Source organism: Bactrocera latifrons, unplaced genomic scaffold (genome assembly GCF_001853355.1).
Source record: "Bactrocera latifrons isolate USDA-ARS-PBARC rearing strain unplaced genomic scaffold, ASM185335v1 scaffold_1, whole genome shotgun sequence".
Classification (NCBI taxonomy): Eukaryota; Metazoa; Arthropoda; class Insecta; order Diptera; family Tephritidae; genus Bactrocera; species Bactrocera latifrons.
In genome coordinates, this window is record NW_017534407.1 from 1,051,811 (window position 1) to 1,070,681 (window position 18,871).

General features: G+C 38.9%; 3 protein-coding genes across 3 annotated transcripts; 1 reads left to right on the forward strand and 2 right to left on the reverse strand.

Moving 5' to 3' along the window:
- Positions 1 to 5,995: 5,995 nt before the first annotated feature.
- Positions 5,996 to 8,002, reverse strand: LOC108978150. Its single transcript, XM_018948294.1, has 4 exons — positions 7,696 to 8,002; positions 7,439 to 7,630; positions 7,281 to 7,349; positions 5,996 to 7,219 (listed from the first exon to the last, which is right to left on the reverse strand). Exons 1-4 carry the CDS (start codon positions 7,981 to 7,983, stop codon positions 6,101 to 6,103), a joined length of 1,668 nt encoding a protein of 555 aa, XP_018803839.1. The 5' UTR covers positions 7,984 to 8,002; the 3' UTR covers positions 5,996 to 6,100.
- A 275-nt stretch (positions 8,003 to 8,277) lies between these two features.
- Positions 8,278 to 9,451, reverse strand: LOC108965547 (snurportin-1). The gene has a single exon (XM_018928056.1). The coding sequence runs from the start codon at positions 9,363 to 9,365 to the stop codon at positions 8,289 to 8,291; it is 1,077 nt and encodes a 358-aa protein (XP_018783601.1). The 5' UTR covers positions 9,366 to 9,451; the 3' UTR covers positions 8,278 to 8,288.
- A 3,153-nt stretch (positions 9,452 to 12,604) lies between these two features.
- On the forward strand, positions 12,605 to 17,763 carry LOC108978141 (troponin C). Its single transcript, XM_018948283.1, has 5 exons — positions 12,605 to 12,730; positions 12,821 to 12,851; positions 12,916 to 13,059; positions 13,795 to 14,046; positions 17,700 to 17,763. The coding sequence occupies exons 1-5, from the start codon at positions 12,719 to 12,721 to the stop codon at positions 17,726 to 17,728; spliced, it is 468 nt and encodes a 155-aa protein (XP_018803828.1). The 5' UTR covers positions 12,605 to 12,718; the 3' UTR covers positions 17,729 to 17,763.
- Positions 17,764 to 18,871: the final 1,108 nt, after the last annotated feature.

Consider the following 18,871-nt stretch of genomic DNA (forward strand, 5'->3'; position numbering starts at 1 on the left):
TAATTTTTAATAATTTTTTTTTTATCCAAAAATATTTTGTGTCTGAATATTTCCAAAAATATGTTTTTTCAAGAAACGCTGAATCTTCAAGTTGAAGTTGACTTCAATCAACCCACATTTGCAGCTTACAAAACGACACACTTCAATAATTCGCCTTTACTTTCAATATTCACACACACTAACCTCTAATCCATTTTTTTTAATTTTTATAATTTTTTACCTTGTAAAAGTATGCGTTACAGGAAGGCACCACATTTGTCATTTGTGCAACAGAGCAACAAAAATGTTATTTGTTTACATAGCCATACATTTGCATATGTATGTATGTATGTATGTATTTCATAATTTTCTAATTAGAACTTTATTGCTGACCCGTTATGAGCGTAACAAAAAGTATTTGATCACGAGCAGCGCAAAATAATATTCCAACACATCGCGGCTAATATCCAATGGTGACGACACCAATGTGCCATTGGATCCAATAAATGGAGACGCGTTTAGTGGTAGGTCGCGGTACCGTCGTCGTAAAATTGAAATTATATTTGCGCGCGACTTTTTTTTTCTATCTGTTCAATTGCTACCGAATAAGCAATTTGAAAAGCGAAACCGAAAAGCAAAAAAAAAAAAAAGGGAAAACCGAAAACGATGCGGAACAGGCGTACGAATAGGCGATGCGAAAAAAGTAAAAATGTTTCGGAAAACTCGCAAATATCCGGCCGCTTAACACACAACCGCTGAACGAATTAATCCACGTTTATTTGCAACAACCGTCTTTTGTCGCAGTCATAATAAGACTAAACATCTCGCTGAGACCCAGTACAAATTGTCTGCGATTCGCGCGCTTCGCGAAACCCACCAACAACGGCGGCAGTAACATGCCAATGCAATAGCAGTCACAGCAGTGGCGGTGCTAACATCGTGAGCGAATCTACAGCCAATCAACTCAATGTTGCAGTTTGCACTTTCCGCTGTATGTGTTACATGTATGATTAAATGTATGTATGTGTGTACGATTAAGTTTTAGCAGAATGCTTATGCTTGCTCCCAGTGTGACGATTTGTGCGAGCGTACCGCTGAGCGTGGCGCTCTTCGGCCGTGTCAGTCGCGTAGTAGACGTTGTCGTGTGCGCATACACAATCAAGCTTCAAGTTCATCCACTGAACTTCAAAGCTTTGCTGCCAAGCAACCATATCTATAGCGCTGTGCAGTTACTCGTCGGCGTACATCGTCTTCGACGCCACCTTCAGGTTCAAAAACATTGGGGCTCGAGCTATGTATGTATGTGTATGTATGTTTTCATTTATCACTCGCTGCACTGAAATATACATGTTTATTCTCTCTCTTTTTCTCTATCTCTCTCTGTGTATCTCTCTATATATCGCTTCATGTGGAAGAGCTTATTCGTGAAATGCTTAAGTGGACCCGTAACAAATTTTGAGTTCCGGAGCGCCCTTAGTTCCTCGTATTATTAAAATAATATGCCTTTCCAATGCCAATGCAAGAATAACCAATAGTTAAGTCCAATTTTGAAACTAGAGTCCTTCTCAATGAGCACGTTGATTGTGCCAAGTTACTTTAATTTTTAGATTTTGTTATGATAAAGGTTTGAACTCACATATTAACGAACTCAATCCAAGATTTTTCTTTAGAATGCTAGACTCGCCAGATGGGTGAACAGAAGAGGCCAGGCCGTCAAACCAAACTGATTTTATTTAGCAGTGGGTATAAAACCCTCGATGTTTCGACGCCTCTGTGGGAGCACTCGTCTGTGGACAGAGCGAAGGACCTCACTCTTTGAAAGAAAAAAGAAAAGTGGGCATCATTTTGGTGCTTTAACGGATGCCTAATCTCCGTTAGGATGGTAAGGATTAGATAAGTTGTCGTCGACAACGGAAGCCCCAAGAAAGGGGTGTTAGATGGGAGGGGCATGCAAAGAGATGGCCAGTGTCATGCGCAGACTCATTACGCGCAGGACATATGTTGGATATATCGGGGTCTATTCTGAATAGGTAGGAGTATAACTTCCTACGGTATTCTTATTGTCTGATGTCGTCCTCGTAGTTGAGCAATGACCTCTTGATGTTCCTACGGGGCGATTCCGCTCTAAGTAATTGACTGGAACGATGATTTCAGTGAAAGCACCCCAGCAGAAACTGCTTGGAGAGGAGTTCGCTATGCTCCTTAACTGGGAGCATAAGGGCCTCGTACGTAGGAGACATCAAGAGGCATTATGTCCTAGTCCAGAGTGAAATAAGTACTCAATTCCTACAAGGGCCGTTATTTCGGAGATCTAACCTCGTTTAGAAGTAGGTCTCGTCAAAACCGAGTTGATTGTTGTATTTGTTTGATAGAGAGCGTTCTGTAAAGCCACACTCGCTAAACACGCCGAACGTATTCAAATGACTCCGTTATCGGTGGTTTCTTCTCTGAGAACATGTCTGCCGAGGATATGTGTGTGGAGCAGGGAGGGTGGAGAGGGAGTCTTCAGTCGCGATCTTTGGTAAGGCTGCTACCTTGACCTGCGAACTCATGATTAAAAGTTACGTTTATAACGCGAGCCGCTTGCTCTATGACCGTCGCCTGTTGTCGCTGTCATGTGAAAATAATCTAACAGAAATATTGTATTATGTTTTTATATTGTCTTAGCTTCGCTACTCACTTTCGATTTTACCAGCTTGGAAGGTAAATGCCAGTAGCTTCAGCATCCCTCTCAGGGTCGTTGGACTTACTGAGCCTCCTAATAGCGACAAGATAACAAATAGGAATAAATAACAACCCACAAAAAGTAGCTATCCATCCAGCTCCTGCTCCATGCTACTAAGCAAGTTGAGTGTCCTTCAAGCAGAGATGGCTGCCATCAAGGTAGCAGCAAATTTATTATTCCGAAGTGGAGAATTATAATGATTATGAAATCATTGGTATAACATAATAATGATAATGTTATCATCAGTAATAACATCAAGTGACTTCGATATTAAATTTGTTTAGGTGCCTAATCACAGCGGATTTGTTGGAAACTGCAAGTGCATGAGCTCACAAGAAAAATCACTCTTCCAAATTCCATCAGGCTGGGAACGAGTTGGTATTTTGACTTGTCCTCTTCCGTTCTGCTACCGGATCTGTAACCAGCACCTGGGCCGTTGTGGGTATATTAAATAAGTGATGTACAAAATTCTATTCGGTAATTCATCAACAACATTTGAGGGTCATTGAATGGAGCATGTTCCATATCCATGAACACAAATATTAGCTTAAAGGACTTCCTCCGCCAAAAGCTGAAGCTATGAAACCACGAAAATATCTTTTAGGCCACTGCGGGATGGTTTTTACCTTGTGGGCTGGAGTACAATCGTCCTGGAAGGTCTATTGCTCTTCATCGAAGCGATTATTGCTTAAGTGCTTCACCACTTCTTTTAAAACATACCACTGAGACACTATATCCCCAGTTTTAACTCTTTTTCACAGAAGTGAAGAAGTGTAATGCCTTTAGATGAGGCTACCCACCAAACTATTACAGCAGCGCATTGGTCACCACCTATATTCCTCATTGTATGCATTGAAAACTTTTTAACATAATTTATGACAAGTGTAAGTAAATGAACAGCTTACGAGCTGTCCATCTAGTTCATCAAGTTTTGAGATATCTATCTGAAAATTTGCACATGTCCCCAAGAAGAAACTGTTCGATCAAAATCAAATTCTTATATGGAATCTTTAGGGTTTGCGAAACAGCAATAGTGCAACCGCTTATTTGTATATATTAACATAGCGTTTTAAATGTTACAATTTATTACATAGGAGTTTTAGATAACACAACGGAACGAAGTTTAAAGCTGTCCAAGTGATATCGATGGATGGAGGATGGATCTCTTTGTCTAACCTAACCTACCCCCTCTTCCAGCAGCTGGCGGCGGGCACGATGACCCTCGCAGGAAGGGAATGAGTGGAGTCAGCCTTAAGTGGTACCTGAAGCACCTCCAGGAGGGGAATACTTCCGAGGTGGTGGAGACTCTGGCCAGGAACATAGTCAGGGGAAGCAGTGAATCTCCTGCAAAGGAGGGCCGCGGCTGGAGTTGAAAGGCTGGAAGGGTACTGTCCTCTGCGCAAGAAGGGCGGTGCATGACGATGTGCCCCCCTCGATGCGAAGACAAGTCATATGAGTTTGCTTTAGAATCAGAACCTGGGCCTAAGTATCTCAGCCTGGCGCGTTGTTAGCAACAAGGTAGCGGATGAGATGCAAGTAGATAAGGTTGATACTCAATCCACCGACAGGCGGAACAGGTTGCAGCTGTTGCGGCTTCGGAAGTCCCCGACGAAAGGACTTAAGAGAGTTCGTTGGAGAGAGGGAAGGTGATGATTCACGCCTTCCTAGACATCGAAGGTGCTTTTGACAACACGTCTCAGAGGAGTGTAGCCAGGGCACTGGAGAAAAGGAATGTGGCAGCACCGGTGCGCAGATGGATAAAAGCTGTACTGCGCATCAGAATTGCTAAAACCACAGTAGGAGATACAAGGATCGGTCGTGACACAACAAGGGCCTGTCCACAGGGGGGCGGGCTATCCTCCTGCTATGGAGTCTTGTTGTGGACGACCTTCTAGCACTGCTAACGGACAATGGGATCCGCTGCCAAGCGTATGCGGACGACATTGTAATAGCCAGAGGCGAAACTGAGGACACTCTCCGCGACCTTCTACAAAGAGATTTAAACCTAGCAAAAGGGTGATGTAGTAGGGTTGTGTTGAACATCAACCCCTCCAAGACGACCGTAGTCCCGTTCGCAAGACGTAGATCCCAACCCAGTCTCAGAAATCTTACACTCCGGGGGGGGCAGAGAAATAGAGGTGACCAACGTGCTCAAATATCTTGGTCTCACGCTGGATTCCACTTTGCGGTGGAAGCAACATGTTGACCTGACCTTGGTCAAGGCGACAAAGGCACCAATGGTCTGCATTTGGCTGCCGGGAAAATTTTGGGTCTGCAAGCCAAGGATAGTTAGGTGGTTGTACACCAAAACTATGCGACCGATAATCATGTACGGAGCACTGTCCTGGGCTACAAATCGCTACTGGTGCAGGAGTGCAGAGAACGGCTGAACAGCTTAGCGGAACGTAACCACCTGCACCTCATTTGGGTACCCGGTCACAGAGGTATAGCCGATAACTAACTGGCTGATGAGCTCGCTCTCTCCGTAGCTTCCACCAATATGGTATGACGCGAATACTTCACTGGAGTGGGCCCCCATACTATAGAGGAGTTGCTGCGCAAGGATGGAGTAGGCAGAAAAAGGCATTGGCAACAAATGCATGTCATGCGACATGCCAAGATGCTAATGGGGGGTACAACCACCGCAGATTTAAATTTGCAATTAACCTCCTTAGGGACAAACTCAGGCTACTGGTCGCATTTTACCCGGGCCACTGCAAGCTGAATAAGAATTTTCTCAATATGGGCCATCCTCTTGCGCAAACTGCCGGTTCTGCGATAGTGAACCTGAAATAAGAGAACACCTGCTAATCGACTGCACAGCAGTCTATAGACGCAAGATTAAGACCATTGGATCCATGTTTCCGAATAGGGATCGCATCGCCTCACTAGTACCCAGCAAAATTTTGGACTTTATCAAAATGCTGGGGCTATGTGAGTCGTTGTGATTTAAGAGAGGGCACATGGTCATGACATGGCTTCGCTTGGAATCACCAGTTAGCGCCACGTTGCGAAAAGAACAAACGACAGGCATGTTAACAATGGCTGTAATCGCGTAAGCGGTGTCTACGCCAATAAAGAAGTAAATATTTTTTTTCGGTTGATTTTAGCTAAATCTCTAAGGCATAGTGATGGTCACAGCTTTGGTTGAAACTGGATCAACAGAAACAGTCATTACTTTTAAAACTATTATTTTTAAATATTATAAAATAATTTATTGGCAAAAAAACATATTTGAAAAGTGTCAGAAATCACTTCAAAAATTGGAAAACAACAAAAAAAAAACACAATAACTGTTTTTTAACACACTATTTATTACATTAATATTATATGTATGTATGTACTTCAGAATTGTGGTCAGTATAATTACAATACTATTGTAAACAGATCTGGTATTTATTTGCGTATATTAGCTATGACATTTTTGTCTTGGGAAGGTGGATTAGATGAGTTATTGAGCAAAGCTGTGAGTGTTGCATGCGAAGAGCTTAACGTGCTGGGCTTTGCAAGTGGATTTGCATCGCTGGAGCTGGTGGCTATATTGCTGCTACCAACATTGACATTATTTTTATTGCTTTTGTTGAGAAAAGTGTTAATCGGTGAAGCTGTGCTTACTGTGTTGATTGAGCTCATTGTTTTAATACAAGTAGCACTGTTACCGCCACTATTGTTATTCTGTGCGGCAATACCTTGTAGCAGAGCATTTCGTAAGTGACTATTGCCTTGTGTGCCGGCACCAACCGAAAAGGAGTTGGTAATCAAACCTCGGCTCTTTATGTTTAGGTCTACGAAGAACAGCTTCATCTTTTGTATCATAAATTCGGGTACCGTAAATGTATTCATTATACTGATATCAATATTAGATTTGGTCCGATATAGCTCATGAGTTTGTTTTAGTTTGCACACTTCTTCGTATATTAAAAATAGAAAGCGTGAATTACGATTTTGCGCCGCTATAACATTTTGTGCACTTAACCAATCGCGATCTTCATTATCGGGCAAGTAGCGTATTAATTCTGGGTGTTTGCTGGCCAAACGCTCTTTCCCATCCGTGCCAAAACCAAAAGCTTGGTTAGCCTGTACATCTAACACAAATTTAGTTGTTACTGAGATATGTGCTGTATTCCAGAAAATTTGTCTACGCACAGGTGCAGGTGCAACAGTTAATGAGCCCGATGTCTGTATTTGCCTCTGTTGATTTGACGATGTGTTAAGAAGCGTTTTTACATTTCCCGTACCCTCTGGTATATTAGAGGCAGCACTTGGATTGATTGTCTGTAGCTGTTGTTGTGTGGCGACTGTTAGCAGTTTTTTGGCGGGTAATTCAGTAAATTCCACATGTTTAGGTGGTGGACGCCTGACTGCGAAACGCAAACTGGTTGTCTCACCAACAGGATATTGTGGTGTAATATTTTTGGTACTAACAGAAACACAAGCCAGCGGCTGCTTCAAAGTGCGATATGGATTATATTGTGCTTTAGCGTTCTCCAGTAATGCACAAGACATCTTTTGAAGCTAAAGAATATGATTTATAAGTTGATGAAATATATACAACGTGAATGTTAGAAATGCTTACAATCTCTTCAGAGACTACGTTTTGTCCTAAATTCTCCTTTATGTTCTTGAATGCGGGTTTAAAGTATGTCTTCAAGCATAAACACATACATTTATAAAGCAAGTAAAAAGGATGAAATTTAATTTTGATTTTTAGAAAATTAGATATGTACGAGGTACCTCCATATAATGTTTAATAATGACATCTATTTCATGGTCAAAAGATTGTTGCACACTAATACGTAAGAGTTCGAGCGAGCGCATAGCTGATTCAGCAGTTGCTCCTGTGCCGCTTACTTGCACGGGACAGCTTAAACGTTGTCTCAACCTTTGTAACATTGTTTCAGCCATATGAGGTGTGGTCACATATTTCTACAAATTAAGCACGAAACTATAAATGAATATAATTTTTGATGCGACTATTGAATTTCACTCACAGTGGAATCATTCGACAGGATGCTTGTCATATTTATAGTATTGACGTTATTAACGCTTGCTAGTGTTGGCGCGATTGTTTGTTGTACTGCTTGTTGGGTCGCTTGGCTTTCTAATTTCATTGCTGGAGGACTCGCTACGCTTGTAACCATTGAGTGTGTAGTTTGGTTGGAACAGTTGGAGTCATCCGAAGATGATTGCATGCCACCAGGTGATCTATTAGCCTCCGTAGAAGAAGCGGAAGACGATCCAGCATCGCTTAATATTTTCCAGCTGCGTTGAATTACCATGTCCACTTAATTTTTTATTGCCCGCAACACTATGGAACTTCAGATGTAACTTTTACATCACTGATGTGAATTTACCTCAATACCAACAAGGTATGAAGAAATATGAAAGTTCTGTATCGATATTTTACATCTTTGCTCTGCTAACCAGGTAATCTCTCACATTTATTCACATATACAAATTAAACAGGATATCCAGTGCGCAGTTGCAAACAAACAGCATTTCATCCCCAAATCAAAACAACTTTTTGTCGTAGTTATATTGTATATGTAAATACAAAACAGTAGAAACAGTTTTAAATAAATTGCTATTGGAGCAATTCTTCTTCGCATACATGAAGACGGTAATATGGTTCACCGATTTCTAATTTACGTTCCTCATTAAGCACTTTTAATAATTCCGCATTGTCACCTTCATCCATATTTTCCTCATCGTCAATTTCAATTGTGTCAAGAGAGTCACTTCCTTTGGTATAAGAGCTCTTAGTTGAATGTTTTTGTTTTATACCTGCTAATTTGGCATCAAAGTCATCCATATAATTTATTGGATCGCTATAGTCCATGGGACGTTCGTAATTTTCGTTTACTTCAATTCCAAGTATATCGGGGACCATAAATGCAAACAGCCAACCGACTAAAGGCGTAGTACCGTAGGTATAACTGGACTCTTTGTGATAAAACAACCAACCATCTAATCGAGGTACATTTTCTGACCAAAAAGGATACCGTTGAAAAGCTTCTGAAATGTCAGCACCATTTTCAAAATCATAGCGCGGCAGGTATTTAAATGATTTCTTGTTACATGAATTAGCAACACAAAGTTCAGGGCACTCTTCGAATTTCGAACGTAACCAAAAGAAACGAAACTGTGCTTCACAATGAACCAACTCTTGATTGCCATAAACCAGTGCATCCAATACATAAAATGTATCCTCATCAGCTGAATAAACACAATCCAGTATTGTGCTCATTTTACTACCACGTGGACCACTGCCACCAGGTAATAAACTAGGAAAATACATACGCCGACGACCAGCTTTAGTATACATTTCAGTGCGCCCACTATATGTCACAACTAAACAACGTTGCCCTTTTGGGCATGGCACCAAAATCCAATCATCTATATTCTCGGGACGCTCTCGTAACCATTCAGATAACTGTAGGGAATACTCCGTACCATCTGCATTTTGCAATGCTCTAGAGCTTTTATTAACTGAAGCGGATTGTTTTGTTTCCTTCTTGTGTTCATCCGAAAAATCTATACCACGTTTTAAGTCATGTAATAGCAACCGATTGCGTTTCTGCTCTTCCAACAATTTTCTACGCCTTTCTTCTTGTAATTCGGTTATGACTTTCCCACTTTGCTTGTATAAATTACGAAACATCTTTCTAATTTTAGTTTTAAAAATATATTACAATTATTAAACAATAACAAACATTCAATTTAGCTCTGGCATTTTCACTTCAATTTCGAAAATACTGTTGCCAACTCAAACATTTAGATAAACGCTTTTTTTTGTGTTGTATAAAGAATTTTGTCTGATACATTTAATAATTTGATTAATTGATAATTCTATTTATTTGTCTAAATAGAATTTATATCAACAAAAATTTTCAAAAATTAGTAGATTTAGAAAAATATTTGTTATGTACTTTTATATTCGCATCACATTTAAATCAATATTTAGACTTAACCTTTGGTCAATATAATTTAAAGTAAAAGCATGAAAAAACGTTCTAGTCTTATAATTATATATAGGAAAGTAAATAAAATAGCGAAGGAGCGTAATTGTAGCAAGTGACCTCTAATTCTACTCGAATCATCCTTATTTTCAAAAAGCCGAAACTATTATTTTGTAAACCGGGATTTGGCAACACTTACGGCATATTCGAAATGTCAAATTCAGCCGGTTTACAGCAGAGTTGCACTTTTGTGTTTCTCAGTACAAGTTGTACCAGCATGTCACAGCTGTCGAGACTTCATTGGAAGCCATCTATCGGTTAACTCAGCGGTTAATTATCCTACCGCGCTACCATATATTCCTCTCTCTCTCTCTATCGAGGACGATATTGTAGTGGTCATGATGGAAAAACCCTAATCAAGCAATTTATCAATAGCAAAATCATTCGCCATAACAGCTACAGGTAATAAAGACTTATTCACAGCTCTGGACTATAAAGTGGATGCATAGGAATCTCTCAACCAAGCTCGCGGAGCTTTGTCGAGTCACTGTTGATATGTGTGGCGTTGTCCTGTTAAAAACAAATTACTTTCTTGTTGGCTAAAGCTGGCCGCCTTTGAGCAATCGCATACTTTAAACGGTTAAATTGTTGACAGTTTACGTTTGAATTAAAATATTGACCGTAGGTGGACTGCCATTCGGCCTCAACCGTTTGTGATTGATTCTTAAGGGCGGAGCCTGCTCCTATTGATAATTTTTTTGGGAACGATATAAATAATTGATTATATAGTTATATGTATATTAACACATAATTCTCAAATTTTTTGGATACGAAATCTTTCAAATTCTGCTTTTGGAAAGCAATATGAGCATGTGCGAAAGTCACACCCAATTTTTGCACAGTTAACAAGTCATGGATCTTAGAGTATAATCCTGAGACAAAGAGGCAATCTCCCTTTTCTTTTGAACAATTTTTTAAAGCTTCTAAAGAAGACCGTACCATCGAGATACGTATATTCACGTTCAATGAACAATCACGGCTATTGCATGATGAATTCAGCAAATCCAAGAGTTTCGACTCGCAACTTATCGGCTCAGACAGTCAATAAAGCGGATAATTCATGATGAAATAGCTTATTTCCATACAAAGATCAAATAACATGCTGGTTAAACTAGACTGGACTAGTTACTGTGTGGTGCACAGTTTCAGTTTTCCCTATCCGCTGGCTCCCAAGGCACCTGACCTAGCTGCATCAGACTTTTTCTTTTGGTTGATATCAAGGATGTGGCGTTCAACATAAAACCTAGAAATCTGACAAAATTTAAGCAGTCCATTAAATCGATAATTGAGGGTTTCTTGACTTCGACCGCTTTAGGTCGCAAAAATAATTTTCTAATTATGTCGCATATGTGTGGCTGAGCATGGAGGTCATTTACGGTCCATAATTTTTATAAAAATTTATTATATAGAATAAAATTTGCTATACAACAAAAAGAAAAAAGTGTATACGGTTTGTAGTACGATTCATGCGCCACCCTGTTTGTATCCAGCATTATTTAAATGGTTCCCAAAGGATTTTTGCGCAGATACCATGTATCAAATAACAAATGACACGGAAAGTCGACAACTCGTCTCGTTGTCCTGATTATTTTTAATCTCTATTTCTCAATCTACAAGTAACTAACATTTCCCTTATCTCCCCCACTGGGCCTCTGGTTTCTGCTAAAGAGTTCCTGTTAAAAGAATTTTGTGCCTTCAAATTCATTGAGCAGCCTGTTGAAACAGGCTTATTTCTCGTGACACGATTACCTCTTGTAGGCTTTCCAATCTTGACATTTTGATCCTTGTTGAAATTAACGCTTATTCGAGGTGGTAAGTTTACCGCAATAGTTATAAGCACAAAGTGGGAGGTTAGTAGAAACTACTGTCCTTTGGTGACTGAACACATAGTAGTAGAAGACTACCTCGGAGTCTGTGGACGATACCGTTGGTTGACCCTACTAACTCATGTAAGGGTTGGTACTTTACTGACATTTACTTCCCTCTGAGTACAATTTATGAATATTTTTTCCTATGATTGTAGATCTGACCATAAAATTTTCTGTAATAATAATAATTCGGAAAGAAGCGTTTGTTTTTTCAATGCGCTCATGAATTCGTTTGACTGTGTGTGTACCATATACGAAATATGATATAGGGGAGAATTCAATGGTAATAATTTACAAATCTGTTGTATAGGGGTACGTGAATGCAAGTCGTGCATACTATTGAACGGACCACCGCGAGGTCATAGGTGGGTTGCAAAAAGGAAACAGAAACGAATAATCTTTAGGTCTCCTGATGCTTTACGTCTGCTACCCACAGAAATATATGTATGCACATGTTGAATGAATGGAAGCCACATTATATATAATATATAGTATATATGTAGGAATGCATATATGTATATAGGCATACAGATGTAAATGATTTTATTTGTTGAAAGTAAAAACTGACAGTAAGAGAACTCGAACAACCCACATTATAGACGCTTCGCAGTTCGTCTGCAATCCACTATAAGCCGAACGGGCAGCAATTACTACAAGACACACACGCTTCCATCCACAGAAAGGCCGTGAGGCCGTGCGGAGCACTCATGCGCCAGCCGATACGAAGCCTCCACAGGCGTATGCGTGGAAGTGTGTCAAGAGACAGGCCAGCGAGATGGCAGATTGTTATACGTACTGTACTCTTTCGAAGAATTTACAGCGATTTCCATCGCAACAACAATAAAAACTAATGCAAGCACAGCAGTGAAATGTGAAAACACCGACAAAACTGGATGTTAATGCGATCGTTGAAAAACTGTCCATACACGAAAATACGACTTGTGTCTATGTATGGGTGTGTAAGCGGTCCCATGTGTGTATGTGCTCTTGGATAGCTGTATTGTGTTGTGATATTTTGGAGCAATTGTCAGTTGGAGGACGAACGTTGAGGCTTTTGGTTCACTGACGAGTTTTTGCAAAATAAATATATCAAAGTTCCTTAGTAAACAGTGAAAATAAGCTGAAAAATGAGTTCCGTGGTGAGTTTAAAAAAGTGGTTATACTATGTTTCATGTGTTTGGATAGTGTGTGTATTTAGTAAATAACAAAATTCTCAATCTGTATTACAGGACGAAGATCTGACACCTGAGCAAATTGCAGGTAAGTTACTTTCTACTAATCCGCCCCGAACATTGTCTAAGAGTTTTTATTTCATATATTATAGTGCTTCAGAAAGCCTTTAACAGCTTTGATCACCAGAAAACCGGTAGCATCCCAACTGAAATGGTAGCGGATATTTTGCGTTTGATGGGACAACCGTTCGATAAGAAAATTTTAGAGGAACTTATTGAAGAAGTGGATGAAGATAGTAAGTAATATTCGGGGATATTTGGAAAATTAATTAAAGCATGAAAACACCTTAACTTCTTCTGCACCGGTGCTATAATACTCTCACCAAATACAAAAGATTCCATACAAGAACTTGATTTTGATAAGTCAGTTTGTATGGCAGCCATATGATATAGTGGTCCGATCTGAAAAAATTTTTCGAAGATGGTACCGCTATCTCATGCAATAATTCGTGTCAAGATTTCATGAAGATAGCTTGTCAAATAAAAGAGTTTTCAAAACTAAAACTTGATTTTCATCCGTCAGTTTGTATGGCAGCTGTATGTTATAATAGTTCGATCTGAAAAATTTCTTCAAAGATTGTACCGTTATCTTAAGCAATAATTCATGTCAAGATTTCATTAAGATATCTCGTCAAATAAAAGAGTTTTCAAAACAAAAACTTTATTTCAACCGCCAGTTTGTACGGCAGCTGTATTTATAGTGGTTCGATCTGAAAGATGTCTTCGAGGATTGTACCGTTGACTTAAGCAATATTTTTTGTGTCGCATTTCCATAAAAATGTCTCGTTGAATAAAAAAGTTTTTCCCTACGAGGATATGACTTGTATCGAGCTTAGTGCTCTAACCTCACTCAAGGAACCCTACAGTGAGGTCCTTAAAAATAATTCCCGAGGCCAGTACACCCATATATTTGCAATTATCCCTATTTTAGTTACTAATGTGTATATTTTTGCCTTCACTCTTCCCTCTAGAGTCCGGTCGTTTGGAGTTCGAAGAGTTCGTGCAGTTGGCTGCCAAATTTATCGTCGAAGAGGATGCTGAAGCCATGCAAAAGGAGTTGCGCGAAGCTTTCCGCTTATACGATAAACAAGGCAACGGTTTCATTCCAACAACTTGCTTAAAAGAAATTCTCAAAGAGTTGGACGATCAACTGACCGAGGCTGAACTTGATATTATGATCGAGGAGATTGATTCGGATGGCTCTGGCACGGTGGACTTTGATGGTAACTTTTTAAATGTTTATCAGTAATACAGGTGCCATATTGGCATTCTTGTAGTTATATGTATGTACATGTGTGTTTGTTTTATTAACGGTAAATTGCTTTCAATAATATTATAGATATATGTATGTATGTGTGTGGTGTTGTGGCACTTGTGGCTATATTTAGGTTTTTATGATCCAAATTTTTTATTGCCGCAGACATTCGATCGAAAGCTTCTGTCATAAACAACAACAACAACYGCAAACGTCGTCTATGGGTGCGAGGGCGTTACTCGACTATTTATTTTCAAATGCGTTAATTAGCGTTGTTCGGCTAATTAAAAACAGTCGACATGTGGAAAAACAACAATTGCACAAAAGTGTTTTTTATGTGAATAATATGAAACGGTTTATAGTGTGAGAGATTTTAGTCAGATATTATAGTTGTTGGCTGGTTATTTTGCAGTAGCTTATCAAAAAGTTTAATTTTTGTCAGGTGCGCCGACTGGAAATTAGGAGGTGGCGTGCATACATTTATACTAAAATATGTGTGTGTGTGTGTTGAAAATTTTCCTCCTATACTGTGAATTTTCGGACATTTGTTTGTGTGTCTAAGCCAATATATACATACACAAATACTGATGAGCAAAGCAATGTTGGAAATGGATCGCTTATATATCATTTTCTCGACATAATTGTTTATATTCGATTTCGAAAAGAGTTTAAAGTTGTAAATAACGGTTGTAACAGAACATTTTAACTTTGCTATGATACCTTTCATAGAAAAATATGTTTCTCATAGCAGAACTTGACCCATATTGTGCAGTTTGTATAGGCAGCTATATGTTATAGTGGTCCGATATCGGCGTTTCCGCCAAATAAGCAAGTTCTTAGTAAGAAAAAAAAAAACGTGTCCAAAGTCTAGGAATGTTATCTCAAAACCTGTGCGACTAATTCGCATATATATAGACAGACGGACCGACGAACAGACGCACTTGGCATAATCGACTGAGCTTGGGCAAAAAATATTAAGACTTTGTTCATGATTTGAAAATTCTTAATTTATTCTTCAAAATCTATAACGTCCTCCATAACATAGTCTTCTTTTACATTTACAATCTATTTGTGTCGACACTTTTTCCAATCGTTGAAACAGTTTTCAAAGTCAATTTCCGGAATAGGTTTCAATCCGCGTAGCGATTCACGCTTAATGTCTTCAATTGACTCAAAACGGTTACCGCTGAGCGGTTGCTTGAGTTTGCTGAATAGCCAATAGCCACACGGAGCTAATCAAGAGTTGTCGGCCCATAATTCCGGCCTATTTTTACGAATAGCTTTGCTCAAATGACTTAAAACACTCCAATAGTATTCCTTGTTAAAAGATTGGCTGGCCGGAAGTATTTCGTAGTGCACCACACCTCGATAATCGAAGAAAGCTGTCATAATATTCCTGATTCTTGATGTGTGTTTTTCGGTTTGACTCATCTTTGCCCCGACATACGGCCGATCGTCTGGGTTTCTCTTTTTCGATGCTGATTTGGAACCAATCGAGCTTCAATTTTTCTTAGGCTCAAATGATCTTTCAAAGTGGCTTTCACTGCTTATTCCGATATTCCAACGAGGCCAGTGAGATCCCGGACTGTTAATCGTCGATTTCCAAGCACCAATCCACTTATTTTATTGGCGTGTTGACCATCAGTTGATATCTGCCCTGAACGTCGCTAGTTCGTCGTCAATTTGTACCAACCAAAAACAGTTGCTTGCGACAAAAAAATATCACCGAAGGATTTTTCCAATATTCTGAACGTTTCGGCACCAGACATTTGATTCCGCACACAAAATTTATGAAACTTCTTTGTTGAAGAATTTCAAGCAGCGTAAAAATCGCCGAATGGTTACTTTGACAGTCATATCAACCCAAGAAAAAATATATATGAATGAATGGCTTTTCACGCGAAATTTGAATTAAAAAGACTTACTATGATTTGTCCACAGTCTCCGACGAAAATTCCTTACAAACTTCCTAACAAACTTAATACTATATATCGAGTTTAGGGTATAAAAATGTTGGATAGGAGTTTAAGATATCAATTTTCATTATTTGACGAAACCGTTCAGTGTTTGCAATCAAATTTGTTATCCTATTAATTTATATCATATGTCATAGAATCACTTAGTTGTATTGCCATGTTTTACTTCATATAAGCGATGTTCTGATAGTTTGGGTGAAAAGTCAGCCGTACCTATGTGGTCCACATAGTCATTGGACTTGAGCAGATGTAGTCAACTTCAATTATTTTTAGACACGTGCTGGCTTACCTTAAAGGAACTGCATGTTTGTATAAAGTTTTTTTCGATAATTTCATTCTTTCCTTATTTCTGATTTATTTACTATAAAGTATACAATTTTAGTTTTAATTAAAAACTGTTAAATATGGAAAGTAGGCGTGGTATTTTCATAATGTAATTTGGTTAAAATTGTTCGAGCAGTATCTAAGATATATTAATTCACCTAAAGGTAGGCGGTGACATCGCCATTGCTCTCCAGGATATCTTAATGTTGTGCTGGAATTTAGAATATCATACCCCCGATTTCGGAGTTAAAATGGATATGTACGGATAGAGGAGGTACTCCAGATAAAGAAATTATAAATATATATACGAGGTGTGTTCAAAAAGTATCGCGAATTTTGTGTTTTTTCAAAAATTATTTATTTATTCATGAATATCTGTTTTGTCCCTTCAAAGTAATCCCCAGGAGATATTATACACTTGTGCCAACGGTTTTTCCAATCTTCGAAGCACTTCAAAAAATAATTTTTTTCTTTCTTCTTCAGCTCCTTCTTCGATACCGTCCTTATCTCGTCAAGAGAAGCGTAACGTCGTCCGTTCATGGGCCTCTTCAGTTTAGGGAACAAGAAAAAGTCACAGGGGGACGGATCTGGGGAAAACTGCGGCTGCGGCATCATTAGTGTGTTGTTTTTGGACAAAAAGTCGATCACAAGCTGCGATGTGTGAGCAGGGGCGTTATCGTGGTGCTAAAGCCAATTTTTGTCACATCTTCTCAGCCTTCTGAGGACATTTTGTACCACCGATAAACGTTGCTTCAGTCCAAGGTAGCTTCTCCGTATGCCACAGTCAACATTCGGAATGCACACAAAATTTGATACAGGTTCTTTCAGATAAAAATCGAAGGCGACCCAAAACACGTTCAAGCAAAGCAGCTGTCAACACTTGAATGAACATTCAAAATGGCCTAGCTTGTCGACATAAGTGAGAGACATGGGTACCAACATAACGCCACAAAAAATTCGAAATTCGAATATACGTAACCCGCGAAAATTCAAAATTCGCGATACTTTTTGAACACACCTCGTATAGTTGCCGCTTATGGTTTTTGACTTATTTGCAGAGAGAGTTCAAAAGTTCAACTATTTAAAGTGTCTTAATTTTGACTCAAGTTATCAGTGGTACGGACGCATGGACGGATTTCTAGTCAACTCATCATTCGCACCACTTATATATGTACATAGATACAAACTCCGTATCTATCTCGGTTAGGTTTAGGTGTTACTAACAACCGTTAGGTGAATAAACCTATTATATGTATGAGCACTCTGTTTCGGAAGTTTAAAAATTACTGATTAAACTGTTTTTCTAATTTTACTTTTACAGAATTCATGGAAATGATGACCGGGGAATAGATCTAAACTACAGATCTAACATGCCTTCATACATACATCTGTACTTCCTTAAATAAATATATGTAATGCTTGTTTATACTTTAAGAATATATTTTCAGCAGTAAAAATTCAGGCCCTGATTCGTGAGGGGTATTTACCGTGTCTTTGCATTATAAAATTTCATTAATGTGGTTTGACATTTTGTATATCTCAATATATATAATATATATGTATTTTTTATATACATATGTAAATGTATTCAATAATCGTTCTTTGTAGCCATTATCACAATTTTACACGCGTTCACAAATTGCATACATACTTACGCTTAATTCTGTTACTAAAAATATTGCTCATAAAATAAAGTATTTTAATAAAAAAAATTAAGAGCTTGTATGAATTACAATGAGTAATTACTATTCTATAGAAAAGCTCTGGTGTTAACGAATATTCTGTACTCTTGCAGGAATCAAAGCCAGGGCACGACTTTAAGGTGTAAACTCAGTCATATAAAGTAAAGTCAGCCGGAAGTTCGAAAATCTTTATAATAGGTAAATGGAGGGCTCAGGTATATTGGGTACAGAGTTAGTATTGTCAGAAAAGGATTCTTTCAGAATTTGAATTGATTATCCCACACATTTCCCGAGCGGTACCTAGGGGCTTGAACGATTTTGGTTGGATGTGGCTAATTACTTTAAAGTATTTATTAGTGCAAAGTTTTATCCCGCTATATTAAGCTACCCGATTTGTATATTGGAAGGTAAAAGAAGTAGAAGAAGAGGAAGACCTTCACTCCCTTGGAAGGACCAGGTGGAGGAGGACCTGGCTTCGCTTGAAATCTCCAATTGGCGCCACATAGCAAAAAGGAGAAACGACTTACGCGCTGTTGTTAACTCGGCTATAACCGCGTGAGCACTGTCTACGCCAGTAAAGTAGACAGATATGGGCTGTTGACGTGGTTGTAGTCCGATTTTGCCCATTTCACCGCTGTAACATTGGAATATGAGAAGAATGCTACGCAATAAAATTAGTCGGAATTGGTCGAGCAGATCTCGAGATAGTTGATTTCACCAAAAAGTTGGCGGTACCACGCCTTTTGCCTAATCATCCATTTTCACTCTGTCGGTAGAGTCTCTTATAATATTTCGGTTTAGCAAATTTGGC

Excerpts from the sequence above, each read along its gene's own strand:
- LOC108978150 (XM_018948294.1), bottom strand. The coding sequence starts at position 7,983 with ATGGTAATTCAACGCAGCTGGAAAATATTAAGCGATGCTGGATCGTCT. Across the intron at positions 7,631-7,695 it reads TCCTGTCGAATGATTCCACT|AAATATGTGACCACACCTCA; the intron begins GTGAGTGAAATT and ends CTTAATTTGTAG. Across the intron at positions 7,220-7,280 it reads ACGTAGTCTCTGAAGAGATT|CTTCAAAAGATGTCTTGTGC; the intron begins GTAAGCATTTCT and ends CATATTCTTTAG.
- LOC108965547 (XM_018928056.1), bottom strand. The coding sequence starts at position 9,365 with ATGTTTCGTAATTTATACAAGCAAAGTGGGAAAGTCATAACCGAATTA.
- LOC108978141 (XM_018948283.1), top strand. Across the intron at positions 12,852-12,915 it reads GACACCTGAGCAAATTGCAG|TGCTTCAGAAAGCCTTTAAC; the intron begins GTAAGTTACTTT and ends CATATATTATAG. Across the intron at positions 13,060-13,794 it reads TGAAGAAGTGGATGAAGATA|AGTCCGGTCGTTTGGAGTTC; the intron begins GTAAGTAATATT and ends TCTTCCCTCTAG.